This window comes from Pygoscelis adeliae, unplaced genomic scaffold, assembly GCF_000699105.1.
Source record: "Pygoscelis adeliae isolate BGI_AS28 unplaced genomic scaffold, ASM69910v1 Scaffold104, whole genome shotgun sequence".
Taxonomy (NCBI): Eukaryota; Metazoa; Chordata; class Aves; order Sphenisciformes; family Spheniscidae; genus Pygoscelis; species Pygoscelis adeliae.
Window position 1 is genome coordinate 196,561 of NW_008824655.1, and position 18,586 is coordinate 215,146.

Sequence of the window (18,586 nt, forward strand, 5' to 3'; positions counted from 1 at the left end):
TCCCCCGCCGGTCCCCGCCGCAGCAGGGGGGGAGCGAGGCGCGCCGGTATCGCCGGGAGGGCTGTGGGGCGCAGCGCGGTGCTTTGAGGCGTTACCTAGCTTGTCGCGGTTCGGTTCAATTGTGGGCTGGTTTAAAAGTTGTTGAGGGGCCGGTAGTGCCGCTCTGGAACGGGCCGCATCGCTGCTTACCCTGGTCTGGCGCGCTCGCCACATGGCCTTTCGGCCCGCATCGCTGTACAGGGGTCAGGCCTGCGGACAGCCGTGTGTGGGCATCTGTGCCGGGGGTAGTAACCGAATTATTCAGCCTCTGAAATATCAGTGAAGGGCCTTTCTGTTGGCGGGGTTAGTTACAGTGAAGTCATAATAATAATAAAAAAAAAAGTATCAGAAAATATTTAGCGCCCTACAAAGGTAGGCTCTTCAAAGAGGTTTAGAGTAATTCTTGCAGTAATGATGTGGTGGCGCGCATGCTGGACACACTGAAAGGTAACTTGGCTTTTATCAAAAGCTGTCATCAAGCACTCAGATCGTGTAAATCTGCCTTTCAACTATTGACTTAATTGGAGCTCCAGTAATGTAAGTGACCTGAGGAACCGATCCCTTGATTTCTCTAAGCTGGACAATGTACTTTTTTGATTATTGCTTTTGCCAGTATCTTTAACACTTAAATGTAAAACTATGAACATCTCTATTGTAACACTTATGAATTTTCTCTTAACTTCACGGAATTTTCTCTTAACTTCACACTATTAGGGGTTTTTGTTAATTTTATAACAGTAGAAAATGAAAAGTCGGTCACCAATTTGACCAGTTATAGTATCGTAAAATGCGTGCCAGTTTATATAATGTTTCGTAATAATACGCTGCCCTTTCTGTGGGTCTTCATCTGGGCATATATATATACATATATATAACCCCAAAATTAGATTAAACTTGTTTTTCTGTATATTGAATTATTTTCAGGTGGTAAGTTATTAGGGAGATTATGAATTTTGCTTTTAAAATTTGGAGCTAACTTTTACATTTTGGCCAAATCATGTTTTCTCAAACACTGAAACTTCACTGATGTTACTGCCGTAGGTTTGCGTAGCACAAGGAAACTATTGAACATTCTTTGGTCTTTTTGCAGACCTTTTAAATACAAATGTGTATGAAATTAATGGAACTGTGGGTTTCATGTCCTTTATGTGCCCACATCAACTTCACAGGCAATTTAGAAAAAGGGAAAAAGATGGTCTTTTCCTATACTAGTTGTTTATTCTTCCATCTCCTCTTCTTTCTAGGAGGTGTCCGGTGAATCAGGTGTGGAAACTCATTTGGGTGGGATGATAACGAGCTTTGTTTCCGTTTCTCCACCTCTTGGTTAGCTGTCCCTAAGATCAGTTCTCTGATTTGGCTCATAGTGCGGCCACATGAATGCTTGCGCTGCTGACAGAGCCAGGCACAAGGGGCTGACGGGACGTAAGGGTGCCTTCATTGGCAGTGGTATTGGCTTAGCAAAACTAGCGCTGGTAGGTTCAGTAGTTCCAGTGACCTGCAATGTGGAAATGCATGGAAGAGGAAAAGCTTTAGTACTAAAGTTTGCCAGGAGAGCTGTCCCAAAATATAATGGTAAAAGCAAAAACGTGATCTTCTGTGATACAGAGTTTTTTCAGAAAATGTTACAAGATGAAGCGTCTTGTCTGTTTTCACAGTATAGGTAAATCAGGTAGGCACCTCTGGACGTGTATAAAAATATTTTCGGTCCCCGTGCAGCATTTTGCTTGCGAAGGTTCTTATTTGTCATACGATACAGATAATTTAAATAGATCTCAGACAATACTTAAAGGTTGTTTGAACACATTTTGAATTGCAGTAAGTATCGCTGTTTTAAGGAGCAGAGCTAACCATGTCTCTTCACGGCAGTGCCACACATGCTGTTTTTATTTAGAAAACAGTAGAAAAGTAATAGTGGGAACAGGAATTTTTAGTATTCTCCAAGAAGTAAGTTATTGTCTGTCGGTGTTACTCGGGATGAAAATTTGTGTGCGTTTTCTTCATGATTTCTGACAAGTTTTTTTCCCTCTTATTGGCGTTTTGCAGATAAGTGTTTGAACACAGCACCTGTCTAAGTATGCAGTCTGCTAATGTGCTTCTGAAAAAAATCGTACGAAGTTCTGTCCTTCCATTTGCTGCACGACATGGGATGAAAAAGGATTTGTTTCCACTCAGTAGAACTCTGAGTTTATCGTTTTGTCTGAAGCAGGACAATTCATGCAATCCCTCAGAAAAACTAGATTTAGATGCGTGGAAGAAGGTAATGAGGTCTGGGGTGCAAGACGAAGTCAGTGAGACAGTCTCTGAGCGTAAGGAGCTTTCCACTTTGGCTGCTGCACGTGAGGTTTTGGAGATGTGGAGACTAGCTGGCAGATCGGTTCCAGAAAATATCAGTGAAGAACAGCTAAAAACCTTTATGGAATGTCCTTCAAAGTCAGCCAAAAAGAAGTATTTAAAATATTTGCATCTCAAAGAACTTCACAAGAAAAACAACAAAAGAAAGATGGATGAGAAAAGGCAAAGGAGGCTGGAAACAGAAGAGCAAGCTTCAAAAACTGATGAGACCAAAAGGAATTCGTTCATACGTTTGTGGGCCAGCTGTATGGACAGAACATACGGTTGGAGGGCTGCTCAGTCTATGATCTTTGGCCAACCTCTAGTATTTGACATGTCTTACGAAAAGGATATGTCCGTCCGAGAAGTTGCAAATACAGTGAGACAGATAGTTCTCAGTGAAGGCTGCAATCGAAGATCTGTGGATCCGTTCCACATCCACTTCTGCAACTTAAAAGGCGACAGCCTCTATCACAAGGAATTTATCAAGCATTACAGAGAGGCATGGGGCAAATTGCTTATCACTGTGACAGACCAGTGCTACACAGACGTCTTTCCAAAGGATAAACTTATCTATCTGACTGCTGATTCTCCCAAAGTAATGAAAACATTCGATCACGATAAAATCTATATTGTCGGGTCAATGGTTGACAGGAGCATAAAAACAGGAGTCTCTTTAGCACGGGCAAAGCGATTGGGGCTGGAGACTGCGGCCCTTCCGTTGGAGAAGTACTTGCTTTGGAATACCGGTGCCAAAAATCTCACGCTGGATCAAATGATGCATATTTTATTAAGCTTGAAAGATACTGGAGACTGGAAGACGGCTCTGGAATTTGTTCCGAAAAGGAAATATTGTGGCTTCATAAGCAAGCCTGTGCACGAACTGAAAAAAACCTTAAACCTGATCAACATGCTTAAACTTGGAAAGAGACAGGAAGAAGTGCGAAAGCAATTTGCCAAGAACTACTCTAAGAAGCTAACGCAAAAGTAGAGTGGTGGGGAAGAGAATGATTTATTACGAGCAGACTGCTTGAATGCTCCGGTTTCTCGGGGCTTCTGGAACTGTATTCAGCTATCTCTCTCTAAAAATGCCTTTGTTGGTCAAGTTTGAAAGGACTGATGTTAGGGATTTTTTTTTTTTTAATGACTGTAGTATTCCAGCTGTTTGAATTTCTTCACAGATTATTGAAATTGTGTAAGGGAAATGAGATAATCTGTTCTAAACATTTACTCTGTACAAAGAATATAAATCTGTTCAGTTGAATCGCGCTGGGACAAGGGTGACTAACTGAATTGAATGCAAAGGTCGTTCTTCAGAGAATGCCTCAGTGCTTTGGGTTTGCAGGTGCAGGCCGTCCACAGTCATCTTCTAACAGGTTAGCCAAGATGAAATAGAAGACGCCTTTCCCCGTTACTTCCTGGATCCTCTTTTGGTGTGTAGATGAATGGACTTTTGATAGCTGAGCTAAAAACAAATGGTTTAAACCTAGCATGAGTGTGGGGAGTTGCAGGATTTGTTCCTGGGTGTTCTGTCTCGCACGGATCAAGTCCCTGTTTGGAGGGAATAATCCAGGTTTTCTCGACCCTGCCGAAAAGAAATACCTTATGTACTTTCGTGTAAGACACTTATCCCTAAATGCCCGTGTCTTCAGTCCGTGTAACGTAGGTTTCCCCAAGTGCTGGAACGTGGTAATACAGTCCCGTTAGTAAATACTTAGAGGAGCGGAGAGCCGTGTAATGTTTCTCACAGCTGAAAATGTATCGATGGGTCTCTCTGTGAAAGTCTCTGTTCAGGCTGCGGAAGAGCTTACGGCGGGCGTGTTGTTACATACAGTTCTCCCCGCTGTCTGGAGGAGGAGGAGGGATTTCTCGGTGCCCTTACGGGTGCTTACATCTTTTTGGTTTAGTCTAGTTGACTGCCCCAACGCTTGAAGTCAATGATGGCAAGTGTTCAGGGTTTTGTCCTGAAAACTCAAAAACCAGGAGCCGGGGAATGCAATTTCGAAGAGCGGGCTCCACATACGCCTGGGCTCAGCGGTGATCCATTCCCTGTTGTGAGGAGGGGTTGGAAGGCGGAGGACGCCGCTACCCCCTTCCCCGCCCGTGAGGCGCGGGGGCCTCCGGCCGCAGGGAACCCCCCGGTGTGGAGAAAGGCCTGCTTCCGCTGGGCTGCGGCTGGGTGGGTGGCGCACACAGCTTCGCCCCGGGGTGGTGCGCCAGGCGCGGCTGAGGGCTGCCCCCCGGCTCTGCCTAACAATTTAAGACAATTCAAGTAATGTCTGATTTTCCTAATGTTCCCATTAAAAACCAGAAGCAGCAATTTTTAAGCCTATGAAAGCTTTCATTCAAAAACTCCCAAGTATCTCAATAGTTAGCTATTTATATAATATTCCAATAATATAACAATCCCAAGGCAAACGGTAGCATTATTGTAATACTTTAATGAAATCTAGAACAGTGTGCATACTTACAATGTGTTTTGGCTGTTGCACTACACACTGTTTTCATTAAACATTACATTTTCTTGAAAAACAGTCTGAATGTCCATACTAAGAAATGGTTTTCAAGAGCAACTCAGCATCAGCACAACATGCAACATCCGTGACGGAAAAAAGTAAATACTAAGAGGGTCAGTAAAGTATATGCATATGTGATACAACCATCACACAAAAAGTTGTTTGGCTACCTAAAAAATAAAAAAATTAAAAAATCACCAACTCTTAACACCGGTACTAACTAATCTGCGCAGTTACTCAATTAAAAATGTCATCCAATTCTTTAGAACACAAGCTGTTTAAATAACGCACTTACTTCAACAACTGAAAATTCCAATCAGGACACTGAGTCTTGCTCACCACATTCCAAAATTGTTTGCCCTTACCTGGTAATTCTTTGCCTTATTACCTAATAATTAATATTTGCCAATATGACTTTAAAAATCAGTGCAAGCACTCAACTGGCAGTTTCTGAAGAAACAGTTTTGCCATGCAAGATTTTTTGTTGCCCGAGTTATTGCCTAATACAGTTAGAAATGCCGAGAAGAACAATGTGTAGATTTACAGTAAATGGACTGTGCAGACACCTAAATCAAATTCAGTGCAATGGGAGAGGCCGAGGTCTGGGCCCGCTGTCCTCACGCCTGCGAGTTAGCCTCAGCCTTACAGGAGCTTTTTTAAAAATCCAACGGCTTCTCCTTGTGCACGTAAACGCGTTATTTCTCTCTCTGTAAAAAATACACGGAATAGTTCTGCCGTGTATTGAGAGAAATTTGACTGTTGCTGCTGGCAAGGACGAAGACAACGCCTTAAAGATTAGCTTTTAAGAGCTGTAGTACCTTTTAAAAATGGGTACAGTGAATATTCCTTATCTGCCGTTTTAAGCATCCTGAGTTTTTTGCTTGGCAGCGATCTGCAAGCTTTCTGTTTGGTTTTATATTATTTGTATTATCACTGGACATTCCTGTCATCTTCTGTACTACTTATTATCAGTTCTCCTAAAATTTTTAATCATATGTTTCTTTCCTTCTTTCTTCCTCTGACTTAGAACTGAGAAGACAGTGTCTTTGCAGCAAAGATAAAGCTTCCCCTTCCTGTGTTTTTTTGGTTTAAGTACATCTGTAGGCAGAGGGCATTTCTTTGATCTTTTGAAAGATTAAGTCAAGCTTGTAAACCATTTAGGATAGCTTTAACAGTGAATGTTATTTCTGATAATCGCTAAAATATGAACAGTAATACCTGATTTTAGGTAGTTTCTTGACTCTTCGTTCTCTGTTGGTTTTTTGGGGGTTTTTTTTTGGTTGGTTGGGTTTTTGGTTTGGGGTTTTTTTTGTATTGGTAATACAGTAACTGGAAACCATCAATATGTCAGTTAATCCGTGCTGTTTCCTGTACTGTTTGGTGTGCTGGAACATGATCTTAATGAGTTATGGTACATTGGTCCTAAGGAAGGATAGTTACTCCCTGATGATTTTTGAAAGCAATTTAGAGTCTTTAGCTCTTGCCAAGATCAGTGGGGTTTACCTTAAAGTTAACTTAGTTTGGGTGGGTTTGTTCCCACCACCACCAATGGTTGCACTCTCAGGGGCAAGAGATCCTGAAATGTTGTGCAATTAGCACTGTCAGTCTTGTCCCTTAAACCTCCTAGGCAGTGAAAGTTGTCCACTTACACAGCTTGTTGATACTCATAAGAAAAAGTCAACTGTGAACTAGGACAGCTTTTTGCTACTGTGATCCATGAAAAGAGCACTGGTCAGCCTAGTGTTTGAAATAGTACTGGTGCTTCCCATAGGTGAAGTATGACCTCCTTGAGATCTCTAGGAAATAATAAAGAAGCCTTAATGTCTTGAAAAATATATATGCATTGGCGTGGGAAATGTGAGAGACCTGTTTAATGGATAATATACATCTGCATTTCTAACTGTTTCCTGCAGAAATAGAACAGCACAACGGCTCCCTCCCCACCTACCCCAATTGTCCTACGCCCTTTATAACTCCTTCAGCAAGTAAGAGTTTTTGTAAGGAAGCTATTTCTTTCAGCATTCTACAGTTTGTCTTAAGTGGAGCCTAGTAGAAGTAACATTCAGAATGCAGTGGTGATTTGAGAGAGAAGCTATTTAATATTTTGGTGAGAAAGCAGATGTGGGTAGATTGTGTTAGGCTTCATCTTGTGCTTAGCAATGTTCTAGAATTTGCAGTCAAAGAAGTAACCTGTAGTGTAATTTGCTTCAAGCTAGCATTAGCTTAGGAACCTGCACTGGTCCAGTGTGCCCTGACGTTTGGGCTGCTGTGGATTTTGCATCTTATGAAAAAGACGACTTTTAGGCCCATGGTTCCAACACTTCTAAGGCCCAGGAATCTTCTACCTACCCTCAAATCACCTTACAGTCTATGGCGTACCTAGACTGGACTTGTAATTGAATGTTCTGTTTAATGTGATTTCATGGACTAGCTGTAAAGAGCTTCTCATAGCCTTGCAGACTGCTGTTTGGAAAACTGTGCTAAAACAGCAATCAGTACCCAAGGTCACTTGGGTAAATTCCTCTTTCTTCCTTTGTTTGTCACTTTTATATCTATACTTTCTGGGTCAAATTTGTAGTGGTGCAGACTAGTACCATTTTTTAATAGAGTGAAATTGATTGAAGTTATTAATTTTATTTTTTTATGTGATCTGCCATGTCTCCAAAAGTGAACAATAAATCCATTTTTGTTCCAATCACTTATTATCTTGATAGCTAGAAGAGTGGGGTAGGAAGGGTATATTCTGCTGCTAATGATTTGGGAAATAGCAGAAAAATATAGGTGGATGGTGTCCCTAGTTTTTCTTTCTCCTGATGTTGTTTGCTTCCTTTTTTTTTTTCAGAGCTACAATCTTATTGACCCCCAGTTCAGACTAGCTTCTCTGTCATTGCTCTATCTTACTTAATAGCTTTTTGCTGTTAGAGAGCAGTGCAAAGAACTTTCTCCCCTGATGGTCTGAATTTGCTGTGCATAGAGGGTCCTGTTCTCCACTTGATATAATGAGGAATTGGTGCTAGCTCCAGTTTTTCTTAGGCTGACAGTATGAGCACTTTCCTGTCCATTCCCCAACGCGTGGGGTTTGGTGGTTTTTTTTTTTTCCTTCTGCTGCTGCAGTGATTTGCTTATTGCAGCAGCAGAGAAATGTATTTTTGCCGAAGCGTTTACTATGTTCAGTACGAGTTTTCCAAGGACACTTTTGTCTCTTGGTGTAGCTGAAGAAGCTGAGTGTATAGGAATGAAAATGTGATTTGAGTGTTTGTGGATCGTTGTTCAGCTGCTATGTTTTCCATGCCTTTATACAAAACCAGAAAAGGTGAAATCTACATATATGTTTTTCTAGTGCTGATTCCTTCCTCAAGCAGAGCTTGGCAGATTTATTACAGATGAGATGCGGACAAGCAGTGACTTGAAACATGATTGAGACAGCCGGCCTCACTGTAGTCACTTCCATGATTTTAGAGTTGTGCCAGACAAGCCTAGAGACTGGCATGGACATGATTGTGTAGAAATGTAGTAGAATTAATTTTAACTTAGATTATCTACTCTAGATTTGGAATTGGGATTCCAATTGTGAAAGCTTATCTATGGGAACTTAAACCCTAAAAAGATTTAGTCATCTACATTTAATTTACTACGTGAACTTTGACTTCTGTACTAAATAAAGAGATGGTGCTTCAAGATTGTTTTCCTGGCTTATACCCAAGAAGTTCTTTACAAGTAGTGGAGTGCTTGCAGTTTCTTCTCCTCTTTGTGTTTTGCTGTCCGCTAAATGTACATTGGTGGAAACTGCTGTCACTAAAAACACCTTACCTGTTGAACCCAAAGTATAATGCTTTTTGAGGTTGCTGCTCCCATCAATCTGCTCAGTAAAAATAGCTCATCTTGGTAAGTTGTTTCGACTTCACCAGGACCTGAAGAAGAGGCAGAAAAACCTGTGAAAACTAAGACTGTTTCTTCCAGTAATGGAGGAGAAAGTTCGAGTCGCAGCGCAGAGAAACGGGCAGCTAATGAAGAAGCTGAAGACTTCACCACAAAGCCTGCTCCTGCCAAAATGTCCAAGTTTGGATTTTCCATAGGCAGTCAGACAGCAAAGAAGGCATCTGCAATATCCATCAAACTAGGAGCAAATGTAAGTTGTCTGAAGGCTTTTAATTGTAAGGGAAGTGAGGCAAAGGGGGAAGTACTTTGGGGAGGCTTCCTTGCAGAAGGAAAGCCTTGAATTGCGTGTGGGTGACTTGGATAAAGTTTAAGAAAGCATTGCAGGGCCAGCTAGTCATGCACGTGTAAGTACTTCAAGGTGATTAATACCAGGTCAGTTGTCTCAGGAAGCGTAAGACTTGATTGAAATGAACTGTAGATCTTTGAACATACAGAGTAATTTTGTAATGAGATTTGAGAAGTCTGGAATAATTTCCTGAGGGAAATGAGCAGACTTGTTAAACTGTTGAGGCTACTTTGAAATGAGTGCTGGGAGCTTCATTGCGTAGGATGCTTAAAGCTACAAGAAAACAAGTACTCTCCTAGATGGCTTAATAGGTCGTCTTTCACTCCAAAGATACTATTTTAGCATGGGGAACTATAGTTTATTTTTCAATTACTTTGCCTGTTCTTTGCAAGGTCACTAGGATTCATTTATACTACGTGCAAGAGATGAGGCTTCGTTACGTAGGTTCCTAAGAATTCTGATCCCTTTGTTGTCCAGTACAAGGTATCCCTGTGCTTGTTCAGATGTGAATCTGATGCTTCTCTTTGCTACCAAAGTAGTCCTCTACTAGCTTGGGCAAGGACAAGCCACATGCTGCCTCTCTATTTAATATAGTTCATTTACACTTCCCACATACCACTGTGATGGATACATTATAAATCCTTGCCTGGATTAAATTCAAACTGTAGTCAAGAAAGGTTTGCACCTGCAATGCCAGCATTTTCCAGATCTGCAAAAGACGAAAAGAGTGCTCTGTTATTTTGAGATGGGAGGGAGATGCGGGCTGGCAGCTTTCTAGGGTATAAATGCAATCAGGTCAGCTTAGACTTTGCAAAAATTCACAAAGCTGCCTTCTCTGAGCCACTAGCAAGCTCCGATTTCTCATGTAGAAAGATACTTCCAGTGGCAATAAGTTTGGCTCAGGATTTCTGGCTCACTGAATTTAGTGGGTGACTGACAGTGCACCAGATTGGACGGTGCTGAAACTTACCCTGTTTCTTTTTAGTCATTTTTACTCCCTTGTTACCCATTCCTGTGGAGCTGATGCTTTAAAAAGTGGCACAATATTTATACGTTATGCGCTATTGGTGAGGAATAGCTGTAGACAGTCGCATAAGGACTCTGCTGCAGTATCAGCTTCGAAACTATGAGTGCATATGAAATAATCACCAGTAAAGTAAAAATGGAGGAAGCACTGTATATAATTGATTTAGATAATTGGTAGTACTGTAGAAGCAAACTGTTACTGATGACTCAATGCTTTCTTAGTGGTCTTGAAGTTACTTTCGGTATCTCTGCTGTATTACATGTAACAGCTGTGAGTTTGATAGTTTCTTACACTTTAAATAGAGGAAGGTATTTATTGGAAATTAAAATAATACTTTTTAAAGGAGCCTTATATTAATCGGACTGTGTGATGCACACGCATGCTAGTTAAAAAGTATTGAATTGTTTTAAGCCAGAAAGCTGTTAGGTTGTTAAAAGACAAGAAAATAAACGTATTCATCTTCCTGGCATTGATGGATAAGAATACTCCAAAAGAATAATGGAAACGGTGACATAGTAAAATTTTGAATACCACAACTTGTTCAGGTTCTGATTTAGTTGTTCATGTCATGCACCAGTGGCTGCATACCCCTGCAGTGTGCTAGAAAGTTAAGACTTGCTTGTGGGGAATTGTAATATGAGAGGGCTCGACTTGCTTTTCAGAGTATATCACACACAAACGAACAGCCATTTTCCTTTTTCATTAGAGAGAAACCTTTATCTGCTTGATTCAAACAAAAACACTTTTCCCCCTCACTGCCCATTTCAGTGAAGATGTTTGACTTCATTTTACCAACACACGTAAAATACCAAGGGTAGCTTTTTTGAGTTAGTAGACTTACTTTACTTGTGCGTTTGGTCTTTTTCAGAAGCCTAAAGAGCCCGTTCCAACCCTTGCTCCAAAAACCCTTTCTGTAGCAGCAGCTTTCAATGAAGATGAAGATGTGAGTAATAAGCTGGTGATCAACACAACTTAAAGTACCCTTGTGGGTTAGAGTTAGGCAGAGAGAGTGGGTCATTTAAGGGTCTTTACATAAATGTCAGGGATTTTCAACCTAGAAACATCTCTTGTGTTTCTGTTTAAGAATGTACAACTTTGTAGCTGTGTGTTGGTTCAAGAAATCATTAAAGTACTGATAACTTTTCCCCGAAAATGAGATGCACAACATAATCTGAATTAATGGTGGCTTTCTCTGGGCTTGATAAAGGGGAGATGAAGAAAAGTTGTGCTGCTTCTGGTTTGCTAAATATTTTATTGTTGTGTTACTGCTCCATCTGACACAGAGGTGAACAAAGGAATTTGTATTTCTTTCTATAACCTTGTAGAACCTCTGTTTTGTTCTAAGTCACTTTGCTTTCCTGTAGGGCTGTAGTCCATACTTCACCTTGTCAGGCATTTGAAATGTTCAAAAGATAGCGGCCAGCCACACTCTAAACTCCTTTCTCTCTGTAGAGCGAACCAGAAGAAATGCCTCCAGAAGCCAAGATGCGCATGAAGAACATTGGAAGGTAGGTCGGCTTTTAACTATGGCTTGGGGAAGGGCAAGTGTGTGAGCACAGGTCAGATCTTGCAAATGGTTTAGAAATACAGGAAGGTAGAATAGGTTCAAAAAGTTTTTCTCCAGAAACAGGAAAATTTTAATATAGATATTTTCTAATGCTTCAGCTGTACGTTAAAAGTAGTACATTTACATTTGCACTTTGAATCTTATCTGCCGCCTTCTTTCTGAGGAAGAAATTGATTCTATATTAAATAGAAGCTAGCTTTCTTCTTGGAAAGGTAATAGGTGGGAGTTCCTGCTTGCTGCTAAACTTTGTATCTTTCTAGTTCTCCATTTTATAGATTGCCCTGCAGTAGGGTAGTCTGCTCAGATTTTTAAACTCCCGTGCAAGGGGAAGACGAGAATCATCTCTTTCAGAGAGACAAAGAATAGCTTGTGTACTTCTAAAACAAATATATATAATTCTTCTGCTTGCCACAAATTTGAGTATTGGGCCAACCCTAAAATAAATAGGGACGTTTTCAGAGGAGGCTTCACTTGAGTTAGGGATGAATTTTGAGCATACATATTTTAAAGATGTTTATCATGATAGACTGCTTTTGAAGCTGGTCCCCTGGAGGCTTGCTACTGTTCAGCGGGGTTTTTTCTCTAGTAGCAAATTTAGATCCTCAATTCTGTAGCCCTTGCAACAAATTCTTCACAGCTGGCAGCAGTTACTGCTGCTCCCACCTCCTCTGCTGCCCCATCTCATCGCTCTGTCCTGACGTGCTACAGAGTGATCAGTTCTGTGGCCAACTTAGTTAATAGCGAGGACTCCTGATGTAATGGAAAGAAAGAAATGTGTGGCAGGTTGGACTTGAAATTGGTGTGTTCAGTGTCATGTTGCCCAAACTACTACAGCTGAACTGACTTTCTCAACTGATCTTGTTTTACTTTTCACAGGGATACACCAACCTCAGCAGGACCAAATTCCTTCAATAAAGGAAAGCATGGTTTTTCTGACAACCAGAAGCTATGGGAACGAAATATAAAATCTCATCTTGGAAACGTCCACGACCAAGAAAATAACTAAATGATGTGGATTGAGAGTTGGGTGTTTGGGGGGAGGGGAGGGTGTAACGTTAAAGGAACAGTTTCCTTTTTTAAGAATGGCATAAGACTATCTTTGGAGCCACTTTTTTAAGATTTTGAGTGGTACACTAATAACTGAGTTTGAAATTAGAGGTAATTTATGTTTTGTATACAGATTTCAAGGCATTTGCTAATTTTGTAGTTCCATGTGATTAGTTTCAAAAGGTTACAGATAATAAAAAAAATTGGAGTGGTACCTTTTTAAGATTTTTTTTTTTTTTTTTTTGGTCAGCGATTAATTAAGGTGGATGAAAAAGGTTACTGTCTCTTTAATCAGGTTAACATTGAATGCTCTGGCATTCTCACTTCTGGCTCCCTCTTCATAACAGGAGAAACAGTTGACTCCTAGGAATACTGCTAAAGAAAGTGAGGATTGTCTTGTGCTAGAAGTGTTACTGGACTATTAATTTGAATATAAACTTACGCAGGAAATGATAAGAACCTGTTTTTTTTTTCTCCCTGCAGTCACCTTTTGTTAAGTCTCTGCAAACTAGGAATTATGTTGCTCTGAGTGGCTCTGGTAACTTAGCTCTAATTTTGTTTAAAACTTCATGTAGGATGTGTAACCTTCTGTGGCCCATTTCATCTTAAGGAAATGGGCCTTGTCTGTATATTAGATACAGTCTGTAAAGAATATTCACTGCAGAGGTGAATCAGTATTTTCAGTGTGCTCCTCTTAAATCATTAGCCTTGAGTAGTGCTTGTTAGCATTTCCTTGTGGTACACAAAAGCCACCACCAAAAAGACAAGCTAGTCTACATTAAGCTTCACATTTGGTTGAAATATTTTTCTTTACTATGCCTAGAAGGAATAAAAGCCACACCAAAAATCGGTAACTCACTGCTTAAGTATGAAAAATCTAAGATGCACTTTCCCTCTCTTGCCATTTAAAAAGAAATGCCTTGATGCCTGTGACCTCAGTGGACACTATCAGGTTAAAGAAGAATACTGTATTTGCAGTCCTAATGCTTCTAACAAGTGTCAACTTTAGAAATAAAACTCTACTTTTTCCTACCTGCCTGCCTTTCACAGTAATTTTCAACAACCGCATTAGTCTGGTCAGTTTAATTTCCTAGCTTTCATACTGCAGAACAGTGCTGTAGGATTTCAAACCTAGTAAGGACTGTCTAAATTTCAGTCTAATTCAGATTGCGTGGTTTTAAAACATTTTACTAGCAGTAGCAGAACTGGTTAAGCAAAAAGTTATCAACACCAACACATCCCCCCTGCCCCAAGCAAACATTTTGGGTTTTTTTCCAGGCTATTTTTAATAATAAATTCAGGTTATTTTTTAAACTCAAATACCTGATAGTGTCGACCACTAAATTAATTTCAGCCTGGAACTGGTTGTAGAATTCAATGTGTTACTTGCTTTCATCCTGCCTCTAAAACCTTTCTTCGTGCTAAAGTTGAACCTGTGAGTGCGGAAAGGAAAGTGCATCTTGAAGTGTATTTTTTTCTTTTTTTATTTTAGGAAAGCTCTGACCACTTAAGACTTTTGAGTTTGTAAGCTCTAAAAAATATTTTTTTGTATTTTTGTATTGTATGTGTAATCTTTTTTCTTTTGAAGTCTGATGCAGTTGAATACCTGTAACTATTTTCTTTAAAAGCCTTGTTATAAACATAACATAAAAACGTATACATCATTTTTTTTTCCATAGCAGAAATCTTTGGTTCATTTAAAACAAAACACACTTTCAAAACTGACTTTCAGGACTTCCAAAATTGATTTGGGCATTACTGGAACTAGGCAAGGCAAAATGAAGCATTTACTTCTCACTTATTTTTATCACGTGTGGTTATGTTTGTCGAAATATATCCCTTTAAGATAGTGGTAATTCACGGTGAATAACTATTTTATCTTGCTCCTTAGTAGTTACTTGATGCTGTCTCGGTCACTTGCATTAGGAAAAAGCAAAAGGGAACTTTGAGGAAGAATAAGAGGATGGCTTTGAGACCTGTTCTTTTTTTAGTTAACCTGCCACCAACAACGTCTTCCGCAACTTTGGCTGGAGTAGACATTCATTTCAACAGAGTTTCCTGGTACTTCAAAATCCTTTAGGAAATTGCTAGGCAGAACAGCAGACACGCTAGGAAATACCTTCCGTGCAAGTGAGAGCGCTAAAGTTATATTTATCTTACGTTTATTGACCATGGGAGTAAGTACATTTATAGACCTTGTGAGAGACTGCAGCAGCTTCTGGGTCTCAGCTGAAGGTGAGCAGAGATCCTGCCTCACTCGATGTACGAGTTCTGTTCCTTCTCAGTGCTTCACAGAAGAAAATCGATCAGGAGGGCCTGGATCCACTCAGGACTGAGTGCCTAACAAGCTTGGTCTTGTAGCTGCAAGGGTGTCTGCTGGTGTCTAATGTCTGACGCGTGCAGGAAAGAACCGATCTGAAAAGTGCTGTCAAGGCAAATGTTAGCTAGAGCTTCCCTTGAAGTTCTAGGCTTTTGTTACGATAGTCATGGTCTTTGCATGAAGATAGTCTTGGGGGGGTGTGTGTGTGTGTGTGTTATTTTTTTGTTCTTTTTCTAAGAATACTTGGGAATCCTAAAATTTGTGGTAAACTGCCTGATTTAGCTATCTTAAGTGCTTCCAGGAGATATGCTGAGACCTTTAGCTGCTTAGTATAGCAAGGTATGTATACCTATCGGTGGTTGAAATGTCCGTCGGTGGAACTTGTGCAGTTTTATCTCAGAAGGCTTATGCTTGCCTAGCAGTAAGGCTTTACTTAGCACCTGAACAGCTTGCAAAACATGCAAGACGTTAGGTGAAGATGTAGGTAGTTACCCAGTAACCTTCTCTGTGCCACCCTGCAGCTCGGCTGCTTTTGAGCCTGCTGGGTTGTGGACGGATCTAAACTCATCTAATGCTAACTATATTAAAGTAATAATAATAAAAAAAAAAGCACAAACTAAAAAAACCAGTGCAGACACCTACTAGTGGCAGCGTTTCAGGCAATCCTGGGCGTAGCCCCTTAGACACCTGATTTAATTCCTTTAAGAGCGTAGGAGGTGCACTGTCCAGGTTCTCAGCATCTGTATTTTATCAGCAGACAGAAGTACCCAACCAGCCTGTCTGTAAGGTGACTGATGGATGCTATTTTAATTTCATGGGCTTACTCCCATGTCATCGATGACCCAAGTACAGTATTCAGCCAACTTTGACAAACCCAACTATCGTGTCCTAACGTGCCGGCCACCGCAGCAGCCACAGCTGCATTCAGGCCTGATGCGCTTGATCTCTGTCTCTGCCAGATTTGTAGAGCACCTCCTTGTCAGAACTCGGGCGACTGCGCTGAGTTCTCTCTGCTGGGGGTGACTCTACCAAGGCTTTCATGGTGAGGGGACGTGGAGGAAAAGTCAGCTCTTGAGAAAACGGTGGCTTCTGCTTCCTGAAGAGGCAAACTGAGGTTTTAAACTGTTGGAAATCACTGGTGTAACCAGAACTCTCTCTAGGCTGCCGTAAGGTGAGAAGATAAATCTGTTTGGAGAAGCAACAGAATTTCAAGAAGGCTTTTTATCTGTGCGGTTAGTAGCCTTGACAGGTGTTCTGCAAAAAAAAAGTTGTTTTGTTTTTTTTTAATTCATTATAAAATTATAAATTGAGGAATGCTGAGTAGTTCTGCCCTCAAGCTACCGAATGGAAGGTTACATTCTAAAGTCACCATAATTTGTCTAGTTCCTCTGCCAAGAGACGCTAGAACACCATAAAAATTGGACAACTAACAATCTGCTTTTTACTCTATCCTATTAACACCTTCCTGATTTCTTCTGGTTTTATTAACGAAGGGATCTCCTGCTGTTCCCTAATTTTGGTATATTGGCATCTTAAAAAAACCTATGTAGTGCTTGCTTGGAAAGCTACTTGTGTTTAGTCATTTGGAGCCGTTGCCTCAGGATAGATGCATAGTTATCCGTAGAATTAAAAGCATGAAACATGAACTGTTCACTTGAACTCTGTATACGGCGTGTTAAATTTCTGTTGATAAACGTCCATTTAAAAGTCTGGAGCGGTGGGTGTCCAGGCAAAATTTAGTTACCAAAGCAAACCTTTAAGCTCTACAGTGCACACCTTTTGTGGTATAGATACATATATGCCAGCTACCCTTTAGGCTAGGTAGAGGGGGTCAGAGTGGCGGTGACTGTCAGAGCTAGCAATTAGAGTATGTATTTTTTGATTCAGTGGCATATAGTGAGATCTTAAAAACCTTTGCTAATCTTGTGACGTAGTTCTTAAATTTGGTTCTTGGGATTGGATTTCCTGACGAGACGGATGCACAAATAAAGCGTTTGTGGTTCTGTAGTGAGAGCTCTGCTGAAACTTGACATCGTGAGCCTATGTTTATGTTTTCCTTGCAGTACAAGTGTATTAACTGAAGGTAATGCAAGTCATAATAAAAACATAATTATCTCTCCTTTTCTCCCACAGCTTTCCATAATTTGTAAACATAGTAGTTGCATATAAAGTCTTGGCTGCTGCGTGTTACAAAATTGTAATTCTGCCTTTGCTTTTGTGAAAGAAGTGTAACTAACTGTGGTAGCCTTTCATGTTCATATGTACACCAGCCTCCAATATATAGAATTGCAGGCACCAAATACAGCGGTGTAGTGTAAAGAGTAATTGTGAAACTAGCAAGTATGTTAGGCTCTGCTTTACTTTTGTTGCTCAGATGCTTGTTTGACACAGCCCTGTTCACATGTAAAATTTAAGGCCGTGACAAGAGCGGCTTGGGCTACTACGCATCTGAAAGCACTGAGTAAGTTAATAGGGATGTTACCATCTGTAAGGCGGGGCACTTTACCTAAGGCAAGAAACACTGCCCTCAGGACAAAACTTTTATGGGGGTGCAAGACAAACTGTTAACTTTCCGAAAAGTACCTTCAAAGCCACACTAGGCTTGAAAGCGTGTTCCCCAACGGCCCTGCGCCTGAGGGTGGCAGCGGTGACCAGCTGCTGAAGGTGCGAGGCCCCTGGCACTCTTCTGCAAGAGGACAGGTCTCAGTAGAGAACTGCTTGAGAGGTGCTAGGTTCCCACCACGTTGTCGGGAGCAGCTGTAAGACTGGCTCCTGAATGTTATCGTATTAAATGGACACACCGTGCCCATGCTTTAGAAATTCATGGCTCTTCCTTCAACAGCCAGGAATGACGTGGTTCTAGCTCCAGTGGAAACAAAGGGGGGTAAAATTGTCCACGCATCACTTTTTGCTGTTTTCCACCTGTAGTTGCAGCCCTATTGTATAGCATTTGTTCAATGGTGGGCCATGTCATTACTCGTCAGCACTCAGCCTTTTGAAACCCCCGTTTTTATTTAATTATATACTTCCCACTCAGCTTGGTTACCTCTATGGGCTCACAGGAGAGTTAATACGCCAGAACGCTCCTAGCATTTCCCCTAGGAATCGGGATGAACCACAAAAATGTTCCTTTCTGCAACATCGACGTTGCTCTAACCGCAAATGAAAAAGCCCCGGCCACCGTCCGTTCCCACAGCAGGAAGCAGCCGTACAGCTCGTCCTTCAGCCGGGAGAGTGACGCTGGAGGACAACTTCCAAGCCGCAACCCCTGCTCAGAATCCGGTCCCAGAGCAGAGGGCAAGGCAGAAGCCCTGTTAGGATGGTTGCTTCCCGTTTCTGTGCGATACCGCCACCCGAAGTCAAGAGAAACAACATCCCCTCCCAGACAAGCTGCAATGGTGACAGCTGGGTGTGGGAGGGCCGAGCGGATGCCTCATCCACCAGGAGGTCCGGCAGCCAAAGGGGCTTCAGTGTAAATACACGCTGCGCTCCTGTAGAGCCATGTTCTGGCATG

The 18,586-nt window shown here is 41.2% G+C and overlaps 3 protein-coding genes across 3 annotated transcripts in view; 2 read left to right on the forward strand and 1 right to left on the reverse strand.

Annotated features, from left to right (window-relative positions):
- The window catches only part of TXNL4B (thioredoxin-like 4B), a 3,409-nt gene extending 3,227 nt beyond the window's left edge, over positions 1-182 (reverse strand). The window contains exon 1 of the mRNA XM_009322561.1: positions 96-182. The gene's annotated coding sequence lies outside the window, so the exon portion shown is untranslated. The remainder of the gene's footprint in view (positions 1-95) is intronic.
- Positions 183-1,591: 1,409 nt separating this feature from the next.
- On the forward strand, positions 1,592-3,632 carry TRMT10C (tRNA methyltransferase 10 homolog C (S. cerevisiae)). Its single transcript, XM_009322562.1, has 2 exons — positions 1,592-1,708; positions 2,083-3,632. The coding sequence occupies exon 2, from the start codon at positions 2,114-2,116 to the stop codon at positions 3,359-3,361; it is 1,248 nt and encodes a 415-aa protein (XP_009320837.1). The 5' UTR covers positions 1,592-1,708; positions 2,083-2,113; the 3' UTR covers positions 3,362-3,632.
- A 678-nt stretch (positions 3,633-4,310) lies between these two features.
- On the forward strand, positions 4,311-17,189 carry PCNP (PEST proteolytic signal containing nuclear protein). The gene is made up of 6 exons (XM_009322569.1): positions 4,311-4,581; positions 6,800-6,871; positions 8,795-9,015; positions 11,007-11,081; positions 11,591-11,646; positions 12,582-17,189. The coding sequence occupies exons 1-6, from the start codon at positions 4,311-4,313 to the stop codon at positions 12,709-12,711; spliced, it is 825 nt and encodes a 274-aa protein (XP_009320844.1). The 3' UTR covers positions 12,712-17,189.
- Positions 17,190-18,586: the final 1,397 nt, after the last annotated feature.